This window comes from Artemia sp. Qi Xiang Cuo, chromosome 2 (assembly GCF_049724085.1).
Source record: "Artemia sp. Qi Xiang Cuo chromosome 2, ASM4972408v1, whole genome shotgun sequence".
Taxonomy (NCBI): Eukaryota; Metazoa; Arthropoda; class Branchiopoda; order Anostraca; family Artemiidae; genus Artemia; species Artemia sp. Qi Xiang Cuo.
The window spans coordinates 41521760-41543584 of record NC_142795.1 but is presented as its reverse complement, the minus strand read 5'-3'; the positions used below and the strand labels follow the sequence as shown (position 1 = coordinate 41543584).

The 21825-nt window shown below is 37.4% G+C and overlaps 1 protein-coding gene across 1 annotated transcript in view; it reads left to right on the top strand.

The window, feature by feature from the left end:
• LOC148955238 (uncharacterized) overlaps nt 1–21825 on the top strand; it is a 92296-nt gene that overhangs the window by 27226 nt on the left and 43245 nt on the right. The window contains exon 2 of the mRNA XM_089101111.1: nt 10751–12519. Within this exon, the coding sequence (XP_088957237.1) occupies nt 10834–12519 (1686 nt within the window). The 5' untranslated portion in view covers nt 10751–10833. The remainder of the gene's footprint in view (nt 1–10750; nt 12520–21825) is intronic.

Here is a 21825-nt window from a genome sequence, read left to right as displayed (position 1 = left end):
GTTTGAGACAATAAAAAAAAAAATAAAATAATGTCGTGAAATCGTTTTCAACACTCAGAGAAGTTCTTTTTTTTGTGTGTAAGTTTTTGTGTGTGTTTGTGTAAGTTGTGTGTGTGTGTGTGTGTAAGTTTTTTTTGTGTGTGCAAGTTTTTTGTGTGTGTGTAATTTTTTTTTTTATGTGTGTGTAAGTTTTTTTTTTGTGTGTGTGTAAGTTTTTTTTTGTTTGTGTGTATGTTTTTGTTTTTGTGTAATTTTTTATGTGTGTGTAAATTTTTGTGTGTGTGTAAATTTTTTTGTGTGTGTGTAAGTTTTTGTGTGTGTGTTAGTTTTTGTTTTTGTGTTATTTTTTTTTTGTTTGTGTGTTTGTGTGTTTGTTTTTGTGTGTGTGTGTGTGTAAGTTTTTATGTGGAGGGCGAGTTGCTAGAGAAAAATCTAAGTTAATAAGGGTTTTTGACCGTAAACTTGTTTTTTTTGTGTGCGTGTAAGTTTTTTTGTGTGTGTAAGTTTTTGTGTGTGTGTAAGTTTTTATGTGTGTGTAAGTTTTTGTGTGTGTGTCAGTTTTTGTGTGTGTGTGTAAGTTTTTGTGGATGTGTAAGTTTTTGTGTTTGTGTAAGTTTTTGTTTGCTCTGAAGGTTCACTTAGAGTGGCGCGCCACTCTAAGTGAACCTAGATCAACCCAACTTTTTGGATGAAATACTTTTCGAAAGACATTTCAGAGCAAACAAAAACTTACACAAACACAAAAACTTACACATCCACAAAAACTTACACACACACACACAAATTTACACACACACAAAAACTAACACACACCTAAACACTTACACACACAAAAAAACTTACACACACAAAAAAAAAAAACTTAAACACACAAAAAAAAAACAAGTTTACTGTCAAAAACCCTTATTAACTTAGATTTTTCTCTAGCAACTCTCCCTCCACATAAAAACTTACACACACACACACACAAAAACTTACACACACACACACACACACAAAAACTTACACAAACACAAAACCATACACACACACAAAAACTTACACAAAAAAAAAAACTTACACACACAAAAAAAAAAACTTACACACACACAAAAAAAAACTTACACACACATAAAAAAAAAATAACACCCACAAAAAAAAAAACTTACACCCACACAAAAAAAAACAAGTTTACGGTCAAAAACCCTTATTAACTTAGATTTTTCTCTAGCAACTCGCCCTCCACATAAAAACTTACACACACACACACACAAACTTACACACACACACACACACAAAAAAACTAACACACACAAAAACTAACAACAAAACATAAAAATACACACACACACAAAAATTAACAAACACACAAATAATTACACACACATAAAAACATACACACACACACAACAACTTACACACACACAAAAAAAACAAACACACACACAAAAAAAATACTAACACACACACACAAAAAAAAAAATTTACACACACACAAAAAACTTACACACACACAAAAAAACTTACACACACACACCACCAGCTGAAACATACACACACAAAAACTTACACACAAAAAAAAAGAACTTCTCTGAGTGCTGAAAATGATTTCATGACATTATTTTAGTTTTTTTTTCTTGACTCAAACTTTTTTTTATCATGAACCGTTTAGAGACCAATTTGATCAACTTGGAGAAAGTTCAAACAGAATCATTACTGATATTGATATTAGTGCGTAAACTACAAACCGACAAAAATATCCGGAACTTTTTTTTTCTTATAGCCTTGACTTTGAAGACATTGTCGCTCTCCACTATAACTTCGCTAATACATCCTTCTGTCAATCAAGCCATCTCCTCCAAAACACTTTTCAGTCATTTTTTGTTAAAAAAAATTTTTTTTTCAACTCATTCACACGAGTTTTTCTACATTTGAACCAGAGAATGGAACTAAGTTTCATATTTGATTCATCTACTTATAGAAAGTCCAAATAGAATTGTTACTGATTTTATATTAGTGCGTAAACTACAAACTTACAAAAATATCCAGAACTTTTTTTTTCTTATAGCCTTGACTTTGAAGACTTTGTCGCCCTCCACTATAACTTCGCTAATACATCCTTCTGCCAATCAAGCCATCTCCCCCAAAACACTTTTCAGTCATTTCTTGTTAAAATTTTTTTATTTCAACTCACCCACACGGGTTTTTCTACATTTGAACCTGAGAATGGATTAAGTTTCACATTTGAACGATAGAATTGTATTTTCCATAATTTTCTTATAGGAAACTAGAGTTTATGATCAAAAACCCTTAATAGCTCAGATTCTACAGAAATAGTTTATTTTTCGATCCATACCTGGACTTAAGTTTCACCTATGAACCGACGAATTGTATTTTCCATAATTGTCTTACAAAAGTTTACGGTCAAAAACCCTTATTAACTTAGATTTTTCTCTAGCAACTCGCCCTCCACTATAATTTCGCTAATACATACTTCTGCCAATCAACACGCAGCCCAAAGAGACACCCACAGTCCAAAGAAACACAAACAGCCGAAAGAGACATACACAGTCCAAAAAGACTCAAAACAGCCCAAAGAGACACACATATCCCAAAGAGACACATACAGACCAAAAAGACTCAAACACCCCAAAAAGAAACACAGTCCAACGAGACACACACAGCCTAAGAAGACACACATCACAAAGAGACACCCACAGCCCAAAGAGACACATACCGCTCAAAGAGACGCACATGGCCAAAAGAGACTCAAACATCAAACACAGACACACAAAGCCCAAAACGACACAAAAACAGTCAAAAGAGACACACACAGACCAAAAAGATTCAAATTGACCAAAGAGACACACAGCCCAAAGAGACACACACACAGGCTAAAGAGACATACACAGCCCGAAGAGACACACAAAGCCCAAAGAGACACACACACAGCCCAAAGAGAAAAAAAAACGCTCATACAGACACATACAGGCCAAAAAGATTCAAACACCCCCTAGAGACACATATAGCCCAAAGAGACACAAACAGCCGAAAGAAACACACAAAGAGCAAAATGCCTCAAACAGTCCAAATAGACACACATAGCCCAAAGACACAAAAACTGCCTAAATAGACACAAACAGATAAAAAAGATTCAAACTGGACAAAGACACACACAGCCTAAAGAGACACACACAACACAAAGAGACACACACGGCCTGAAGAGACACACAAAGCCCAAAGAGACACATACAGACCAAAAAGAATCAAACACCCCAAAGAGACACACATAGCCCAAAGAGACACACATGACCCCTAAGAGACGCAAACAGTCAAAAGAAACAAACACAGACCAAAATCACGCAAACAGCCCAAACAGACACACATAGCCCAAAGAAACACAAACAGCACAAAGAGACACAAACAGCCCAAAGAGACAAACACAGCCCAAAAAGACTCAAACAGTCCAAAGAGACACAAACAGATCACAAAGACTCAAACAGTCCAACGAGACACACATCCCAAAGAGACTCACAAAGCCAAAAGAAACACACACAGCCCAAACAAACACACACAGTCCAAAGAGACACAAACAGACCACAAAGACTAAAACAGTCCAACGAGACACACATAAAGACCAAAAAGACTCAGACATCCCAAACAGACACACAGTCCAACGAGACACACACACCCAAAAGAGACACACAAAACAAAGAGACACCCACAGCTCAAAGAGACACATACAGCTCAAAGAAACGTACACGGCCCAAAGAGACGCATACATCCTACAGAGAGACACAAAGCCCAAAACGACACAAACAGCCAAAAGAGACACACACACAGACCATAAAGATTCAAACTGCCCAAAGAGACACACAGCCTAAAGAGACACACACAGCCCAAAGAGACACACACAGTCAAACAGCCCAAAGAGACACACATACAGACCAAAAATACTCAGACACCCCACAAAGACACACAGTCCAACGAGACACACACAGCCTAAAGAGACACACATCACAAAGAGACACACACAGCCCAAAGAGACACATACAGCTCAAAGAGACGTACACGGCCCAAAGAGACTCACACATCCAACAGTTAGCGAAACCGACCAACCCGACACACACACTAAAAAGAGACACAAACACAGACAATAAATATTAACACATTCCGCGAAGACACACAACATAAAGAGACACACCCATCCCAAAGAGACAAACACAGACAAAAGAGAAATATACGCATACCGAAGAGACACACAAAGCACAAATAAACACACACCCACCCCAAAGAGACAAAAAACGCCCATACAGACACATACATACCAAAAGTATTCAAACTCCCCAAAGAGACACACATTGCCCATATAGACAGACATGACATCTAAGATACACAAACATCCAAAAGAAACACACACAGACCAAAATGACTCTAACAGCCAAAGAGACACATACAGCTCAAAGAGATGCACACGGCCCAAAGAGACGCACACATCCAACAGAGACACACAAAGCCCAAACCGACACAAAAAGCCAAAAGAGACGCACACAGACCAAAAAGATTCAAACTGCCCAAAGAGACACTCAGCCTAAAGAGACACACACGGCCCCTAAGAGACACAGATAGCCAAAAGAAAGACACACAAACCAAAATGACACAAACAGCCCAAAGAGACACAAACAGATCAAAAAGACTCAAACAGTCCAACGAGACACACAGCCCAAAGAGACGCACAAAGCCCAAAGAAACACACACAGCCCAAAGAGACACAAACAGCCCAAAGAGGCAAACACAGACCAAAAAGACTCAAACAGCCCAAAGAGACACTCAAACAGACCAAAAAGACTCAAACAGCCCAAAGAGACACACAGCCCAAAGGGACACACACAGCCTCAAGAGACACAAACAGCTCAAAGAGACACACACAGCCCAAAGAAAAACACAACCCAAAGAGAAAAACACCGACCTAAAAGACTCAAACAGCCCAAAGAGTCACTTACAGACCAAAAAGACTCAGACACCCCAAAAAAGACACACAGTCCAACGAGACACACACACAGCCTAAAGAGACACACATCACAAAGAGACACCCACAGCCCAAAGAGACACATACAGATCATAGAGACGTACACGGCCGAAAGAGATGCACACATCCAACAGAGAGACACAAAGCCCAAAACGACATAAACAGTCAAAAGAGACACACACAGACCATAAAGATTCAAACTGCCCAAAGAGATATACAGCCTAAAGAAACACACAGCTCCCAAAGACACACACACAGGCTAAAGAGAGACACACAGCCCTAAGAGACACAAAAAGCCCAAAGAGACACACACACAGCCCAAATACACACACACCCACCCAAAATAGAAAAAAAACACCAAAACAGACACATACATACTAAACAGATTCAAACATCCCCAAAGAGACACACATTGCCCAAAGAGACACACATGGCCACTAAGAGACACAAACAGCCAAAAGAAACACACACAGACCAAAATGACTCAAACAGCCCAAGAGACACATACAGCACACACACAGCCCAAAGAGACACACACACAGGTTAAACGAGACACACACAGCCCGAAGAGACACACAAAGCCCAAAGATACACACACACACCCAAAATAGAAAAAAAACGCCCATACAGACACATACAGACCAAAAGATTCAAACGCCCCAAAGAGACACACATAGCCCAAAGAGACACACACGGCCCCTAAGAGACACAAACAGCCAAAAGAAACACACACAGACCAAAAAGACTCAAACAGCCCAAAGAGACACACAAAGCCCAAAGAAACACAAACAGCCCAAAGAGACACAAACAGCCCAAAGAGACACACACAGACCAAAAAGACTCAAACAACCCAAAGAGACACAAACAGAAAAAAAACACTCAAACAGACCAAAGAGACACACAGACCAAATACACCCACACAGCCAAAAGATACACACACAGCCCAAAGAGACACAAACAGCCCAAAGAGACAAACACAGACCAAAAAGACTCAAACAGCCCAAAGAGACACACAAACAGACCAAAAAGACTCAAACAGCCCAAAGAGACACACAGCCCAAAGGGACACACACAGCCTCAAGAGACACAAACAGCTCAAAGAGACACAGACAGCCCAAAGAGAAACACAACCCAAAGAGACAAACACCAACCTAAAAGACTCAAACAGCCCAAAGAGACACTTACAGACCAAAAAGACTAAAACACCCCAAAAAAGACACACAGTCCAACGAGACAGACACAGCCTAAAGATACACACATCACAAAGAGATGCCCACAGCCCAAATAGACAAATACAGCACAAAGAAACGTACACGGCCCAAAGAGATGCACACATCCACACAGAGACACAAAGCCCAAAACGACACAAACAGTCAAAATACACACACACAGACAATAAAGATTCAAAGTGCTCAAAGAGACACACATCCTAAAGAGACACCCACAGCCCAAAGAGACACACACGGGCGAAAGAGAAATACACACAGACCGAACACACACACACACCCCAAAGTCACGCCCACACAGCCCAAAGAGACAATTCCTCATTCTTTAATTAACCGTGAGGCATTCTTAACCAACGCAATACCTTTATGCAAATACCTTTTCGCAAAAAATTCGAAAATAGAGTTATTTTTACGCCACAATTTTCAACTTAAAACCATTCTAATTATAGCATCCCATTCCTCATACTTTAATTACCCGTTACGCTTTCTTAACCAACGCAATACCTTTACTCAAATACCTGTTCCCAAAAAATTCACTAATAGAGTTATTTTTACGTCACAATTTTCAACTTAAAACCATTCTAATTATAGCATCCCATTCCTCATACTTTAATTACCCGTTACGCTTTCTTAACCATCAGAAGTGTAATTTCGTTATTGAACTTAGAAGTAATTACCCTTTTCAAAAACATTAGTCGGCAGCGAAACAAGACATGCCGGTTTTCTAACACGGGCTTACCCTAAAAAAGACACGTATACCGTGAATTAGAAATCCGGTAAATTGTGTCAGAAAAACTTGAACCAAACCAGATTATACCCACCTAACCAGATTGTACCTACCAAACCAGATTATACCTACCAGAAACCTGTTTGGTACGGGGGCGTAAGCAAATCCAGACGAGCATCTCTACTGTGGTTTGCTCCCTCTTCAAGACCTCGCTCTTTACGCTAAAGTTTTTACAGAACTTCAAAAAAGCTTATTATTCTAATTAAACGGCCCTTGTGTTTCAGGAGTCGTTCTTAAAGATCTAGGGAAAAACGTCAAACTTTAGCGTAAAGAGTGAGCTCTTGACGAGGGGTCATCCCCCTCATAATACGTAATAATGTATATTCATTTTAAGTTTTGATGTTGCTGCTTTTTTTCAGTTGAAGAACTTTTTTTTATTTAATTTCTGATTGTTTTTAAATAATGCCAGGAAATCTGGCTCCCCCCCCCATGGAAAATTCCTTTCCCCCATGGAAAATCCCTCCATGGAAAGTTCTTCCTACATAAAATACCCCACCATAGAAATTCCCGCAGACAATTCCATTCTAGCTCAAAATCCCCCCTCCCCAAGAATTTTTTTTTCGTGGATGATTCCGGGTGAAAATTTTTCTTAGTGTACTTTCATTTGAAAAAGACGTTAGTTTCTAATTAATTTTAAAATCTTGCTGGAAATCCCCTCCTCCGTGGAAAAGTTTTCCTGCAATTACCCCTCCACCACCACCTAGTAGAAAGTTGCTCCCGCAGAAAATTGCCCCTGGAAGATTTATTTTGTGGAAAACTCCCCCATGGAGAGTTTATCCCGTGGAAAATCCCCCTCCCTTACGGAAAGATACTTTAGACATTTTCAACTGGAAACTTCCCACTGCGCGGAATATTCTCCCTGTGGAAAATTCCCACAGAAGAAAATCCCCCCCCTAAAAAAAAAGTCTATATACTTCCCAATAACAAATACTATACGTAAGCAACGGGCAAATATCATGACTTATAGTTCTTTCCCCAGGGGATGTGGGGGGTCACATTATTCCCAAAGGCATAGTTACTAAACTTTTCAACTATGCTGAACAAAATGGCTATCTCAAAATTTTGGTCAGACGGCATCGAGGAAAAAAGAGGTGTGGGATTCTAAGACTATTGGTTCGAAGCAATCACCCCTGGAGAAAAAAAAAAACACGCAAAAAAAAAAAAAACAACAAATAAACAAGCATCCATGATCTTTGCCCTCCAATCGTTTTGGTCACTTAAAAGGGGCACTAGAACTAGTTTCAGTTCGAATGGGTCTTTTCTCAGTATTCTAAGACTATTGGTTCGAAGCAATCACCCCTGGAGAAAACAAAAACACGCAAAAAAAACAACAAATAAACAAGCATCCATGACCTTTCTTCTGGCATAAAATACAAAATTCACATTTTAGCTTAAGTTCTTGTAATGTCCTCCAGGTCTCTAAATTCTGTAAATGTCTCATATAGTTTAATATTTTTATATAAATTAAATTTGTTATTTACTACTCGTCGAAGATGCCAGGGATAATATACCCCATGGGCTCTTTATGTGACAAATTTCAGATCTTTCTAAGGGAAACTTTAAGAGAGATGGAAAGATTAACCTCTACTTAATGCCCTTTATTAGCGAAAACTCATGCTGACTTCTTTGTTCTATTGCCTAAGTCGGAAAAAGTTCGTTTCATTAGGCTTATTGTCTATATTTCTAAAACCTAAGAAACGCACAAAAATTAATTTCTAAAAAAGCAAAGTTTTTCTGAAGAAAGTGAAGAGCGAAGTTGAAACTTAAAACCCAAATTACTGTTTTGCTGTTCATGTACAATATTTTTGAAAACCTTTTCCAAATAAACTGGCTCGTGATATTTCCCTGTATTTGTAGACTTATGAAAAACTAGAGCTTAAACAAAATAGTATTAAGAGTAGAAAAATCCTTATGTGGCCTGCTGAAAATAAAATAATTATTCATAATGCTCCCAATCAGGGCCGTATCCAGGGGGGCGGGTTACCCAGTTTGAAACCCTGCCCCCCCCCCAAAAAATGTTTGTCTGACTCGTAAAAACTTAGCAAACGGATATAAACAAATTTTCATGTGCTTTTTTAGGTTTTTTTGTGTAACCCCCCCCCCCAATTTTTTTTTTAGTAAAACCCCCTCTGAAAAAGAAATCCTGAGTACGGCCTTGCTCCCAATAGTCTTTTACCGGCCAAGAAATCAATAAATTTCACTACACGATTTGAACTCTCTAGAAAACTCAAGAATGCTTTGTTTTCAGTAAAGAACTAGTTTTTCAGAATTCTGCAAATATAGGGAAATCACGAGCCAGTTTAATTGTAACAGTTTGTCAAAAATGTATTGCATAAAATGTAAAACAGTAATTTTTGAGCGTTTTAAGTTTCTACTTCGCTCTTTACGTTCATCAAAAACTTTTTTTTCCAGTAAATGATTCCTAAATGGTGTTTATCGTCTCTGTGTTTCTAGATACAGGGAGCAGGCATTAAAACAACCAAATTCCTGACGGGAAAATCCTCAAAGAATTTGAGACTGTGTTTTTAATCTTGGCGTTTACCTGTACAGTAACAGGCAATTTATTTTAGAAATTAGGGATTTTTTTTAATGGAATTTTTATTCGACCTTTAGTTCCTCATGCTCCTAGGTAACGGAATGAAATGAAAATAATATTTTTTTGTTAATTACTGTTTAATTAGGACTTTAGGTTTCATTTACGTTTTTCATATCATGCTTCTTTGTTTCTAAACAAATAGTTCTTGTCTAAGTCTGGAGCATAAATATGAATTCCTGCCCGTATCCACAGCATAAATAAGAAGGTACAAAAACTCGTCTCAAAAATGATTCATGCTCGATAACAATTATTCGGAATGATTCCCCCCCCCCCAAAAAAAAAACTTGGCTATCTACTGTGCCCGACGCTGGTTTCCCTCTGAGAGTACTCTGCAAGGGAAAAAAGTTGTTCATTGCTTAGCATTCATCATGTCAACGTCTATCCGGTATGCTCCAGCCTCGTTTGGAGGAAAAGAAACACACAGCCTAACTATTTCAATAGTTGTGATTGGAACAGATTATAATTTTCAAACCGCATGTTTATGACGTATATATACCGAATTCATTTGCCCATATATCCTTCAGCGATATTCTTTGTTGTCAGTTTTGCAGTATATGATAGGGTTATTATTTTTAGTATTTCGCTGACAATTAGCTTATAGAATGCTATCCTAAACCGGCGGAGGCAATTCAAAATGCTGTGTGATTTTTCTTCTCTTTTTTTTGCCAAGCTGATATTTATATCACAAGGGCCTCAAATTGAGCACATTAAATCGACTGGTCATGAGCCTTTTTGGTATCTTTTTTTTAGCAGTCCTTAATATATTATAGATTTTTTTTTTACTTTTCCAAAATATTTTATATCTTTATTGTCGCTCTCCAAAAGTAACTTCTGTCTTGTAATATGGCATCTTTGAATTATTGCAACTGAATTGATCCTGTTTCAGAAGTTGAACGGAAAAAAGCGCTATAAAGACAGGCTAGTCAAAATAGAAACGAGTAATTGGTAGGGAGTAAGTCGAGGCAGAATTTTCCGAGGCAAGGGTTGATATTTTTGTTCTAGTTTTCTATGTATGGGCTGTAAATTATTCGTGAGTAATGATTAAATAGTTTTTATTCCGCTTTTATTACAATTTCCTTTGCTTAAAATAAAATTTAGAATAATTTTAACCGTTTCTTAAATCTTATTTTCAGATACAGATCTAGAGTGTCGCGTTGCCGGCTACCATATGGAGAAAGGAATGTCCAGTTTATCAAGAATTCGACTTGATTAAGATATGGAATTATTAATCTTGGCCATGATACTCGTAGGAATGAACTGCCTTTGTACGTGGGAAAAGGGTAAAGGAACCTGTATTTTGGACCAAGAAGTACCTCCTACTTTTGACCCTAGCACACACAGTATTATTTTGAACTGTTCGGCTACCACTTTAGCCGATATTCTTCCCCTTTCTAAATATCATAAACTCAGTGAACTTGCTATAACAAGCTGTCGCATTCGAAACTTATTGGAAATTTGTCGATTAGAGAGCCTACGGGCTGTCAACTTCTATAATACTGATTTACGGGAACTGCCTCAATTTCCTGAAAATTGCCTTAGGCATGCTACTTCCATTTCATTTAGAAGAAATAATATTAAAAGTATTCAGCCTGGGGTATTTTTTGCTCAAGAACATTTATCGGAATTAATTTTAAAGGAAAACGATATAAGTCAGCTAGATGATGCATCATTTGCAGGTCTGCTAGAATTACAAACATTAGACTTGTCCAACAATGGGATGAAGTCCCTGTCGAGAGATCCTTTCCGAGGTCTGCTGAGACTAGTGGTCCTGAAGCTGAATAATAATAGACTAAGAGTTCTTGAAAGCGGGCTCTTAAGAGACCTGTCTAGTTTACAAGAGCTGGACTTGTCAAATAATATTATTGAGCGAGTAGATTTTGGTGCATTTGACAACCTCCAGAACTTACACTCTCTGAAGCTCGCTAACAATCAACTGAATGTAATTGACGGCTATACATTTAGAGGACTGAGTGGCCTAGCTGAATTGGAACTAGATCATAATAATATAACAAGGCTGGCCAATGGTTCATTTCGTCCTTGTCTTGGACTAACACAATTGGCACTGAAGGGAAATAATTTACCCCTCATTCCTAGGGCTATCTTTGATCTGACAATGCTAAAGAGGTTAGATTTATCATTCAATTCCATAATGAGTATAGAAGACAATTTTTTCACTAATTCCACCCAATTAGTAGTTTTATTGATAAGTAATAACCAACTACAGAGTATCATGGGGCGAGCATTATATGGCTTGTCAAAGCTTGAGATATTAGAAGTAGCGAATAATCGATTGGAACTAATTGAGCCAGGTAGTTTAGACGGAAGTGAAAATTTGCAGGAAATTCGTTTCGATTCTAATTTCCTTGAGGATATAAATGGACTATTCCGAAACTTAATGAAGCTACGGTTTGTTAATTTATCAGAGAATGGGGTTCAATTGTTCGATTACTCATTTTTGCCATTGTCAGTGGAATTCTTGGATTTGCATTCGAATGAGATATCTGAAATAAGTAATTACTATGAATTGGAAACTCGAATGAACCTGAAATTTATGGATCTCAGTTTCAACCAGATATCTATGATTAATGAGAAACAGATACCGAATTCGGTGGAAACAATACTGCTCAACAACAATAAAATCCAAAATGTACTCGCCAATACATTTAGTGCTAAGACAAACATGACGTTAATTGACTTGAGAAGGAATGCAATCCAGCATCTTAAGCCTACGGCAGTTTGGCTTAGAGACCAAAGCCAGATCACTTGGATCAAGCTAGGTCAAAATCCATTTATTTGTGACTGTGGCCTCGAATGGCTCACAGGATTAACTAATCAAAGTCGTCATCAGCCCATCCTTGTTGACTCTCACGATGTCAGCTGTCACATAGTGATCGCACCAGAGGTAAATAGAAATTTCATTATTTTGATTAATTATCTTTCAGGGTGGTTTGAATATCCCCTCTTGCAACCGTGTTTACAGGGATGGTTTTCAAGTGTCACGGGTGCGATAAAACCAGTGTATTTATCATACCAGTGATAAACCTGTCAATGTCAAAAACAAACAACAAACAAACAACCTTCAAAAATTAATTGCTGAAACATCTGTTTGGTCTTTGTTTCCGTCAGCCGCCTATATTTGTACTTATTTCATACTTAGCTCTTGCAACTGGGTTAATTTAGTGGCTATAGGTGAAAATCTTGCTTTTTTTCCACTAGTTTATTTCTTCAGCTGTGATGGGGCCGACCGGTGTCCAAAAACAATGCTACAGCCTTCCTGTTTTGATGATAGATTGCTTTCAAAAAGGAATGTGTATCGTAGATGGGAAGAAATATTGAAGAGAGATTTTTTGGAAACAGCGTCTATAATTTTTGTTTAATATAAGTCCATGCTTTGCTAAATAATTTTTGGGGTTGCATGTTTTCCGCTGAATTTATGTGTTAATACAATCTACATATTTAGCTTCTAATGAAGAATTTATATTTGGGCTTGTAACAAAAGTGATTGTAACTAGGAATCAAGGGCGGATCCGGGATTTTTTTTTTTGGGGGGGGGTTACTAATTTTTTACTCAGTTTTCGACTAATTTTACTGATTTTTACCTAGGTTTTACTAATTTTCGACTTATTTTCGACTCGGTCAAAATTTTTTTTTTTGGGGGGGGGGGGGGTTCAAACCGGGTAACCCCCCCTGGATACGGCCTTGCTAGGAATTAACTGAAAATAGTTATAAAAATATAATGCTCCAAAATATAAGATTCTTAAACTAATAGAAAGGAACAATTCTTGGGTAAAATGTAAAAAAAACACGCAGAAACTTAAAAAGTCTATTTACAAAATAAAATGAAGAAAATATATCCGCAACTGTTTAGCCTCTGACAACTATTGTTTCAGTTCCAGTCTGTAGTTCAAAATAATACGTCAACAAAGAGTGTTTCCTGATTAACTGAAATAAAATACTTTTCAACGTGAAAGTAAAGATCGATGTTAAAGTATGAACAGCCCTAAATATGAGTGGGGTTACCACCCCTTAACCCAGGGGTGGATCCAGGATTTTTTTTAGGGGGGGGGGGCAAAAAAGGTATGTCCCATAAACTTGCATTAGGAACCAGATCCTATCAAGCAAACTTGCTGTAATTAAATAGGTTCTACTACTTTAGACTACGTTAAGGGGGGCGCCCCCTCGCCCCTCCTATGGAATCACCACTGCCTTAACCATTTTTTAGGCTGAAGTCTAACTTAGTAACTGGCAGTTTACTGAAATTTTATTATAATACAAGAGATGGTTAACAAGTAGTTTTATGCGCCACTCACTATGCCACTCATTATGCGCCACTCACTCAAGTTTACCCTGTGTAAAACTCGAGAACTCACCAGTTTTTTCGTTAATTTAGAAATAAATTTGGGCTATAGATTTACATTTTAGGGGGGGGGGTAAAGTATTTGATATCTCTGTTATGTGAAGCCTCATTTTGCGACCGTCATTTCCACGTACATTCATAGATTCTCGTGAAATCTTTTTTTACGGCTTAGTCCATTTTGAAAATGAGTTTTAAAAATCATATTTATTATTTAGGATGATTTGAAATTTACTTTTATGGATTTAAAGCTCGGCAATGACAAGAGATACAAGTACAATTAATCCTCCGGCGTGGGAATTGTGAAACAAAGAAGAGAAAGGTTCATCTGAATTTGGCACAATTTCCAGTAGGTTTCAAGAAAAAAATCCATGGCTTGTCCATGGCAGCCCACCCCCAGGGTTGCCACCAGCCGAAGAAAATAATTCGTGGCAAGCACTGTTGCCAAGAGTGCGAAAATATTTGCCACTCGCGACACTTCGCGTCGCTCGCAAGTACGGCTTTTTGATAACATAGATCTTCGTTCACATAGATGCGACGCTGAAGTGCACGGTCTGCATTTTCTTTCATGTGATAGTTTGTTGAATGTGCTGTTGAAAAACTGGTGAGTTCTCGACTTTTACACCGCGTAAACTTGAGTGAGTGGCGCATAATACACAAGTACCAAAATTCCTTCCCCCTACGGAAATAAAAAAATGAAACTCAAATAAAATTTTCAAATTTTAAAAGCCTCTTATTTTCCGCGTGGGGTATTTTCCGGGAGGGGGTATTTTACGCAGGGGTAATTTTCGGGGGGGGGGGGGTTATCGCCAAGGGGGTAAACGACTAGAACCGTTTTTTAAATGTCCCGAAAAATGAAGAAGAAAAGTTAGAAATTAGTAAAATTGTCAGCGATATCTCTCTAATTTTGGCTAGTTCAGCACGCTTGCAATTTATCATTCATTTTCGTGGCAGACTTATAGCTTTGTATTTTTAAGATGATATTTTGAAAATATTGATTCAAAACTTAAAGAAATTAAAATTAGACGTATTAATTGAGGCTCAAAAAGCAAGCAGGAGAAAACAGTGACAGTACATGACACTATTTTGGTGGGTTACGGGCAGGACGTGCACTCTTCGGCTCACTTTACTTTAGAACCTTCATTTAAAAATAATGAACATTTTTCATGTGAATGGCGTCACATTTAAATACATTTAAAGAGCACAGAAAAAGCATGATAGTGTTGCAATGACTTTATACATTGTACAAAAGAGGTGTGGGGTATAACTGAACCAATGTAACTCACTTTCCGTGCAACTCAACCCCATTTAACTGAATCTTCGTGCAACTGAACCCGTTTAACTTGGCCCACGTGCAACTCAGCACTATTTAACTGAACCTTCGTGCACCTAGACCCCTGTGCAGCTAAGCCCTATTTGACAGAACACTCGTGCAACTGAACACCCTTGCATGAGGGTTCAGTTGCATGAGGGTTCAATTAAACGAGGGTTCAGTTGCATCGGGATTCGGTTACGTGGAATTCCAGTAACACAGGGGTTAGTTGAACCTTGGTTCAGATGCACCGGGGTTCAGTAGCAAGGGATTCTTTCGTGCAACTAGACCCCTCTGCAGCTCAGTCCTATTTGACTGAACACTCGTGCAACTGAAGCCCCGTTGAATAAGGGTTCAGTTGCATGAGGGTTCATTTACACGAGGGTTCAGTTGTATGAGGATTCGGATACATGGAGTTCCAGTAACACGGGGGTTATTTGCACCTTGGGTCAGATGCACGGGGGTTCAGTAGCAAGGGGTTCAGTTACGCGAGGATCCAGTTGCAGTGGAATATATGTTTCATTAATATAAAAAAAGCCTAGAGGACGACCCAAAAATAGATACCAAGTTAATGGTCTTGTAAGCTTCCTTCAGGTGAATAAACATAAAATTTTGAATAAGAAAATTTAAATGCTACGAGGGGGCATCAGGATTTTAGAAATGTCTTGGTGGGGCATGGCCCGAAATCGGTTCGGAACCACTGACATAATAAACATGGTATCATTATTTTGAAAGATGAAACAGTTTGGTAGGGATCTTTAAGATTTATGTATGTGAAATTTTATTTCATTTTTTTTGGGGGGGTGGTACCTATTTAGGGTTGATTTGCAATTTCATAGGAAAGCAAAAACAGCTAAACTGAACGAACACATGGAAAATTAATGAATACAATTGTAAAGCATTTTGTAAATGCCTTCTCGCGAACATGTTTGGTTTTTGGTCTCGCCTGGGTGTCTTTCAGTTATTAAATAAAAAAAACAAGTTTTTTAAACTGAAAGTAAGGAGCGACATTAAAACTTAAAACAAACAGAAATTATTCCGTATATGAAAGGGGCTGTCCCCTCCTCAACGCCTCGCTCTTTACGCTAAAGTTTGACTTTTTTCACAACTCTATTTTTGTTAAACAATAAAAAACTTTAACGTAAAGAGCGAGGCGTTGAGGAGGGGACAGCCCCTTTCATATATGGAATAATTTCTGTTCGTTTTAATTTTTAATGTCGCTCCCTACTTTCAGTTTAAAAAACTTGTTTTTTTTTTATTTAATTTCTGATCGTTTTTTAGTTAATACAGCTTTTATTTTGGCTCACCGTCATTGAATAAGTAAACAAAATTTGCATAAAATTTTACTTTTCTTTTGCTAAATGGCTGTCTCTAAATTTGGTTCTGACGTAATTTACAAATTAACTTACGTAATGAACTTCTATATTCGTATATTTTTCTTCTGGCAAAAAAAGCAAAGTTGCAGATATTTGCAGATACGAGCTAGAAACATATGTAATATGGTGTTTTGATACGCTGAATCTGACGGTGTGATTTTCATTAAAATTCTTTCATTTGTAGGGAATGTTTCCTCCCTCTTTAAAAAATCAGGTAAACTTTCTCAGGCTCGTAGCCTTTGATGAGTAATACTAAACTTAATAAAAGTTATATATTTAGAATCAGCATTATAAGCCCATTCTTTTGATACATTTATTGACATCAAAATTCCATTTTAAAAGTTTCGATTACTATTGAGCCGTATCGCTTGTTTTTTTTTTGTTTTTTTACGTATATGTAATTACGTATATGAGGGGGTTCTCCCCTTAGTCAATACCCCGCTCTTTACGTTAAAAGTTAAAAATTTTTTTAATTCACAAACCTCTGAATCACAAAGGCCGTTTAATTAGAATAGATAGCTCTTTTGAAAGCACTAAAAAAAACACAAAAAAATGTAGCGTAAAGAGAAAGGTATTGACTTGGGGGCAAACCCCCTCATATACGAAATAATTTCTGTTCGTTTTAAGTTCTATTGTTGCTTCTTACTTTCAGTTTAAAAAACTTTTTTTTTTAATTTAATTTCTGATCGTTTTTTAAATAATGCTTGGAAATCCGGCGCCCCCTTCATAAAAATGTCCCTTACCCCAAAGAAACATCCTCAACAGACAGATTCTCCCAAGTAACCCCCTCCTCTAGCCCCCCCCACCAGAAAAAAATCCTTCCTGTAATTGTCTGTATACTTCCCAATAACCAATACAATATGTAAGCAATGGGCAAAGTTCATAACCTGCAGCCCTTCCCCTGGGAACTGTGGGGGATTAAGTCATCCTAAAAGACATATTTATTAGATTTTTGACTATGCTGAACAAAATGGTTATCTCAATTTTGATCGGGTGACTTTGGGAAAAAAAAGAGTGTGGGAGGGGGCCTAGTTGCCCTCCATTTTTCTTGTCACTTAAAAAGGGCTCTAGAACTTTTAATTTCCATTCCAATGAGCCCTCCTACGATATTCTAGGACCACTGGGTCAATACGATTACCTCTGGGGAAAAGAAAAAAAACAAAAAATAAACACGCATCCGTGATCTTTCTTCTGGCAAAAAATGGAAAATTCCACATTTTTGTAGATAGGAGCTTGAAACCTCTACAGTAAGGTTCTTTGATACGCTGAATATGATGGTGTGATTTTCATTAAGGTTCTATAACTGTTAGAGGGTCTTTTCCCCTTTTTTCGAAAATAAGATAAATTTTCTAGGCGTGTAACTTTTGATGGGTAAGATTAAACTTGATGAAACTTATATATTTGAAATCAAAATTAAAATCTTATTCTTTTGATGTATCTATTGGTATCAAAATTCCGTTTTTTGACTTTCGGTTACCATTGAGCCGGGTCGCTCCTTACTTACAGTTCGTTACCACGAACTGTTTGAAAATGAGTGATAAATGATCTATGCAGCCCTACAATTCAAGTCTAAAGTTTTTCCACCTATAATGACTGTCAAAATTACTGATCATGTGTAGAAGCCTCTCAGATACGCTGAACTTGATGACCCAACTTTCATCAAGATTCATTAAATTTGGATGCTACTTCTTTCTCTGAAATTAGACAAACATTTTCATGTTAGCAATTGCATCAATCCCTAAAAATATAGGGGGGCGGGGGGCAGTTTTTATTTTTTTCAATGAAAATACGAAAAAAAGTATTTTGAGTGAAAATACCAAAAAAGGTGTTTTTCAGAATCTAGGGGGAGGAACCCTGCTTCCTCCCTGTTCTAATTGACCATAGGCCTACTGCATGTTAATAGTTGTTATGTCATTCCGGTTTAATTTAAATAAAAAAAGTTTTTTTTCTACTGAAAGTAAGGAGCAACATTAAAACTTAAAACGAATAGAAATTGTTGCGTATATGAGGAAGGCTGCCCCTTCCTCAATACCCCTCGCTTCACGTTAAAGCTTGTTAAGTACTTTTAAAAAGGTTCTGAGTCTAATTACACGGCCCTAGTGTTTCAGGAGTCTTGGAATCCCACCTGTGTGGAAAATATTTCCCGGACCCCCCCCCCTCCATGGAAAGTTTCTCCTGCGGTAATTTTTCATTAAGAATTTCTTGTGGTGATAATTTCCCCGTAGAGATTTACTCCCGTTGGAAATCTCCCCCTCCCCTCACGTAAAAATCTCCCAGAGAATTTGAACTCCGCTGAAGATTTCCCCTGGACCATTCCCCCAGGGCATCCCCACATGTGAAATGGGGTCGCCAACGGGAAAGTAAGACAAATAAAACGAATTTCATATATTAATTCTGTCAAATTCCACCCGTGTGGAATTTCCCCTCGAAAGTTCAGCTCCGGAAACTTTCATCTCGATGGGAAATTCTCCCCTTGGAAGTCCCACCCTGAAAAATGTTGGTATGCTTCCCAATAACAAATACTATATGTAGCCTAAAAAATGGGCAAATTGCATAACTTGCGGCCCTTCCTCCGGGGGCTCTGGGGGTCATGTCATCCCCAAAGACATAGCTATTGGACCTTTCAATTATACTGAACAAAGTGGATATCTCAAAATTTTGGTCAGACGACTTTGGTGAAAAAGGGCATGGGGTGGGGGCTAGTTGCCTTCGAATTTAAGCTGGTCACTTAAAAAGGGCACTAGAACTTTTAAATTTTCGTTCAAATGAGCTGTCTCCTAATGTTCTAGGACAATTGGTTCGATACGATCACCCCTGGGAAGAACAAAGAAAAGATTGAAAACTCTACTGTAGGGTTCTCCGACACGTTGAATCTGATGGTGAAATTTTGATAAGATTCCTCAATTAGATTCCTTGAATTTTGTGGGACTTTTGCCCCCTTTTTCGAAAATCAGGCAAACTCTCCGAGACTCATATGTTTTGATAGGTTACATTAAACTAATGAATTTTATATATTTGGAATCAGCACCAAAAGCCGATTCTTTTGATGCACCTATTGTTATAAAGATTCAGTTTTTTAGAGTTTAGGTTACTATTGGGCTGAGTCGCTCCTTACTTGCATTTCGTTTCCTTGAATCGAAATTGTTAGTGCGGGTTTTGACATGGTTGTGAAGTGCACGTTTTTTTAGATGTAATTGTTCATGTTTTAAACAATTAATTTAAAAAACTTTTTCCACAAAATAAGTTTTTCAAAGAAAAGTAAAGAACTCCATTAAACAAAAATGAGCAAAAATAAAATCAAATATTCTACCAAGCGTGAAACTACCACAAATCAGCATCGATAAATAAATGAAACCCAAAACGAAAAAAAATTACAATAATTGACCGAGTCAAACTCAAAACGAGCAGAAATGAACATAAGTTGGGCGCAAAACCCCTATGCCTTCCCAAACATGAGTAGGGCTCAAAACCCCTACGCCTTCCCAAGGCCAGAACATAATTTGCACTTTGCTGAAAAAATTTAAATGTTTTTACTTTTATAACTTTAATAAAACAAATAATATAAGTTTTTCAAAATAAGTTTTTCAAAGAAAAGTAAAGAACTCCATTAAACAAAAATGAGCAAAAATAAAATCAATTATTCTACCAAGCGTGAAACTACCACAAATCAACATCGATAAATAAATGAAACCCAAAACGAAAAAAATTTACAATAATTGACCGAGTCAAACTCAAAACGAGCAGAAATGAACATAAGTTGGGCGCAAAACCCCTATGCCTTCCCAAACATGAGTAGGGCTCAAAACCCCTACGCCTTCCCAAGGCCAGAACAAAATTTGCACTTTACTGAAAAAAGTATAAATGTTTTTACTTTTAAAACTTTAATAAATCAAATAATATTAAAATTTTGATTAATAAATATCAGTATATGTATATTAAACTGACAATGCACATTCATTTGTATTTTTTTAAGTAAAGTGCAAATTATGTTCTGGCCTAGGGAAGGCATAAGGGTTTTGAGCCCTACTCATGTTTGGGAAGGCATAGGGGTTTTGCGCCCAACTTATGTTCATTTCTGCTCGTTTTAAGTTTGACTCGGTTAATTATTGTTATTTTTGTTCGTTTTGGGTTTCATTTATTTATCGATGCTGATTTGTGGTAGTTTCACGCTTGGTAGATTATTTGATTTTATGTTTGCTCATTTTTTGTTTAATGGAGTTCTTTACTTTTCTTTGAAAAACTTATTTTGTGGAAAAAGTTTTTTAAATTAATTTCTGTTCGTTTTATATTGACATAGTCTTTTCAGGGAAAAAGAATACTTTAAATCTTTTCGTTTTTTAAGACTTTGTATGTTGGCCTGTTATTTGTGTACTAGAGAAAAATTCTAAGCAATTTTTAGCCACATACACCCTTTTATATATTTGGACAAAAATGATACTTTTTAATTTAGTGTCATACCTCCTTTGGTTGACCTGATACGGAAACCTTGATACCATTCGCAAAAAAATCTGTTTACTTTCTTTGATAGCTTGGATACACTTACGCTATTTTGATTTAGTTAAATTATAAGATCAGAAATGGGAGGGTCGGCGTGGGATGGTGAGAGTGGAAGGGAGATTAGTTGCCCTCAAATCACTTTCGACTATTAAAAAGAGCATCAGCCCTTTCTATTTTCAATCGAATGAGCCCTTTTCGAATTTCCCACGACAACTCCTTCGATACGAAGTGCCCTGGTCTAAACAACAACAACAACAAAAAATAATACAATATACCCACTTCGATCTTTACTATTAAAATGTCAAGCCTTCCAATCACTTTCGACTATTAAAAAGGGCACTAGGCCTTTCGATTTCCAATCGAATGAACCCTTTTGGAAACAACAAAGCTTTCTATAAACACCTTATATGCCCTCAGGGCATAAATTACAACCCTTACCCTAAGGTCTGTTAGGGTGGTTGTCATCCTCTAAGACCGAATTTCCAGAACTTTCAACTACGTTAAACAACATGGCTATCTCAAAATTTTGATTGGATATATTTGGGGAAATGGTAGGCGTGACAGGGGCGGTAGTCGCTCTCCAATCACTTTCAATTATTAAAAATGGCCCTAGCCCTTTCAATTTCCAATCAAATGAGCCCTTTTGAAGTCTCTACGACAAAAATGTCA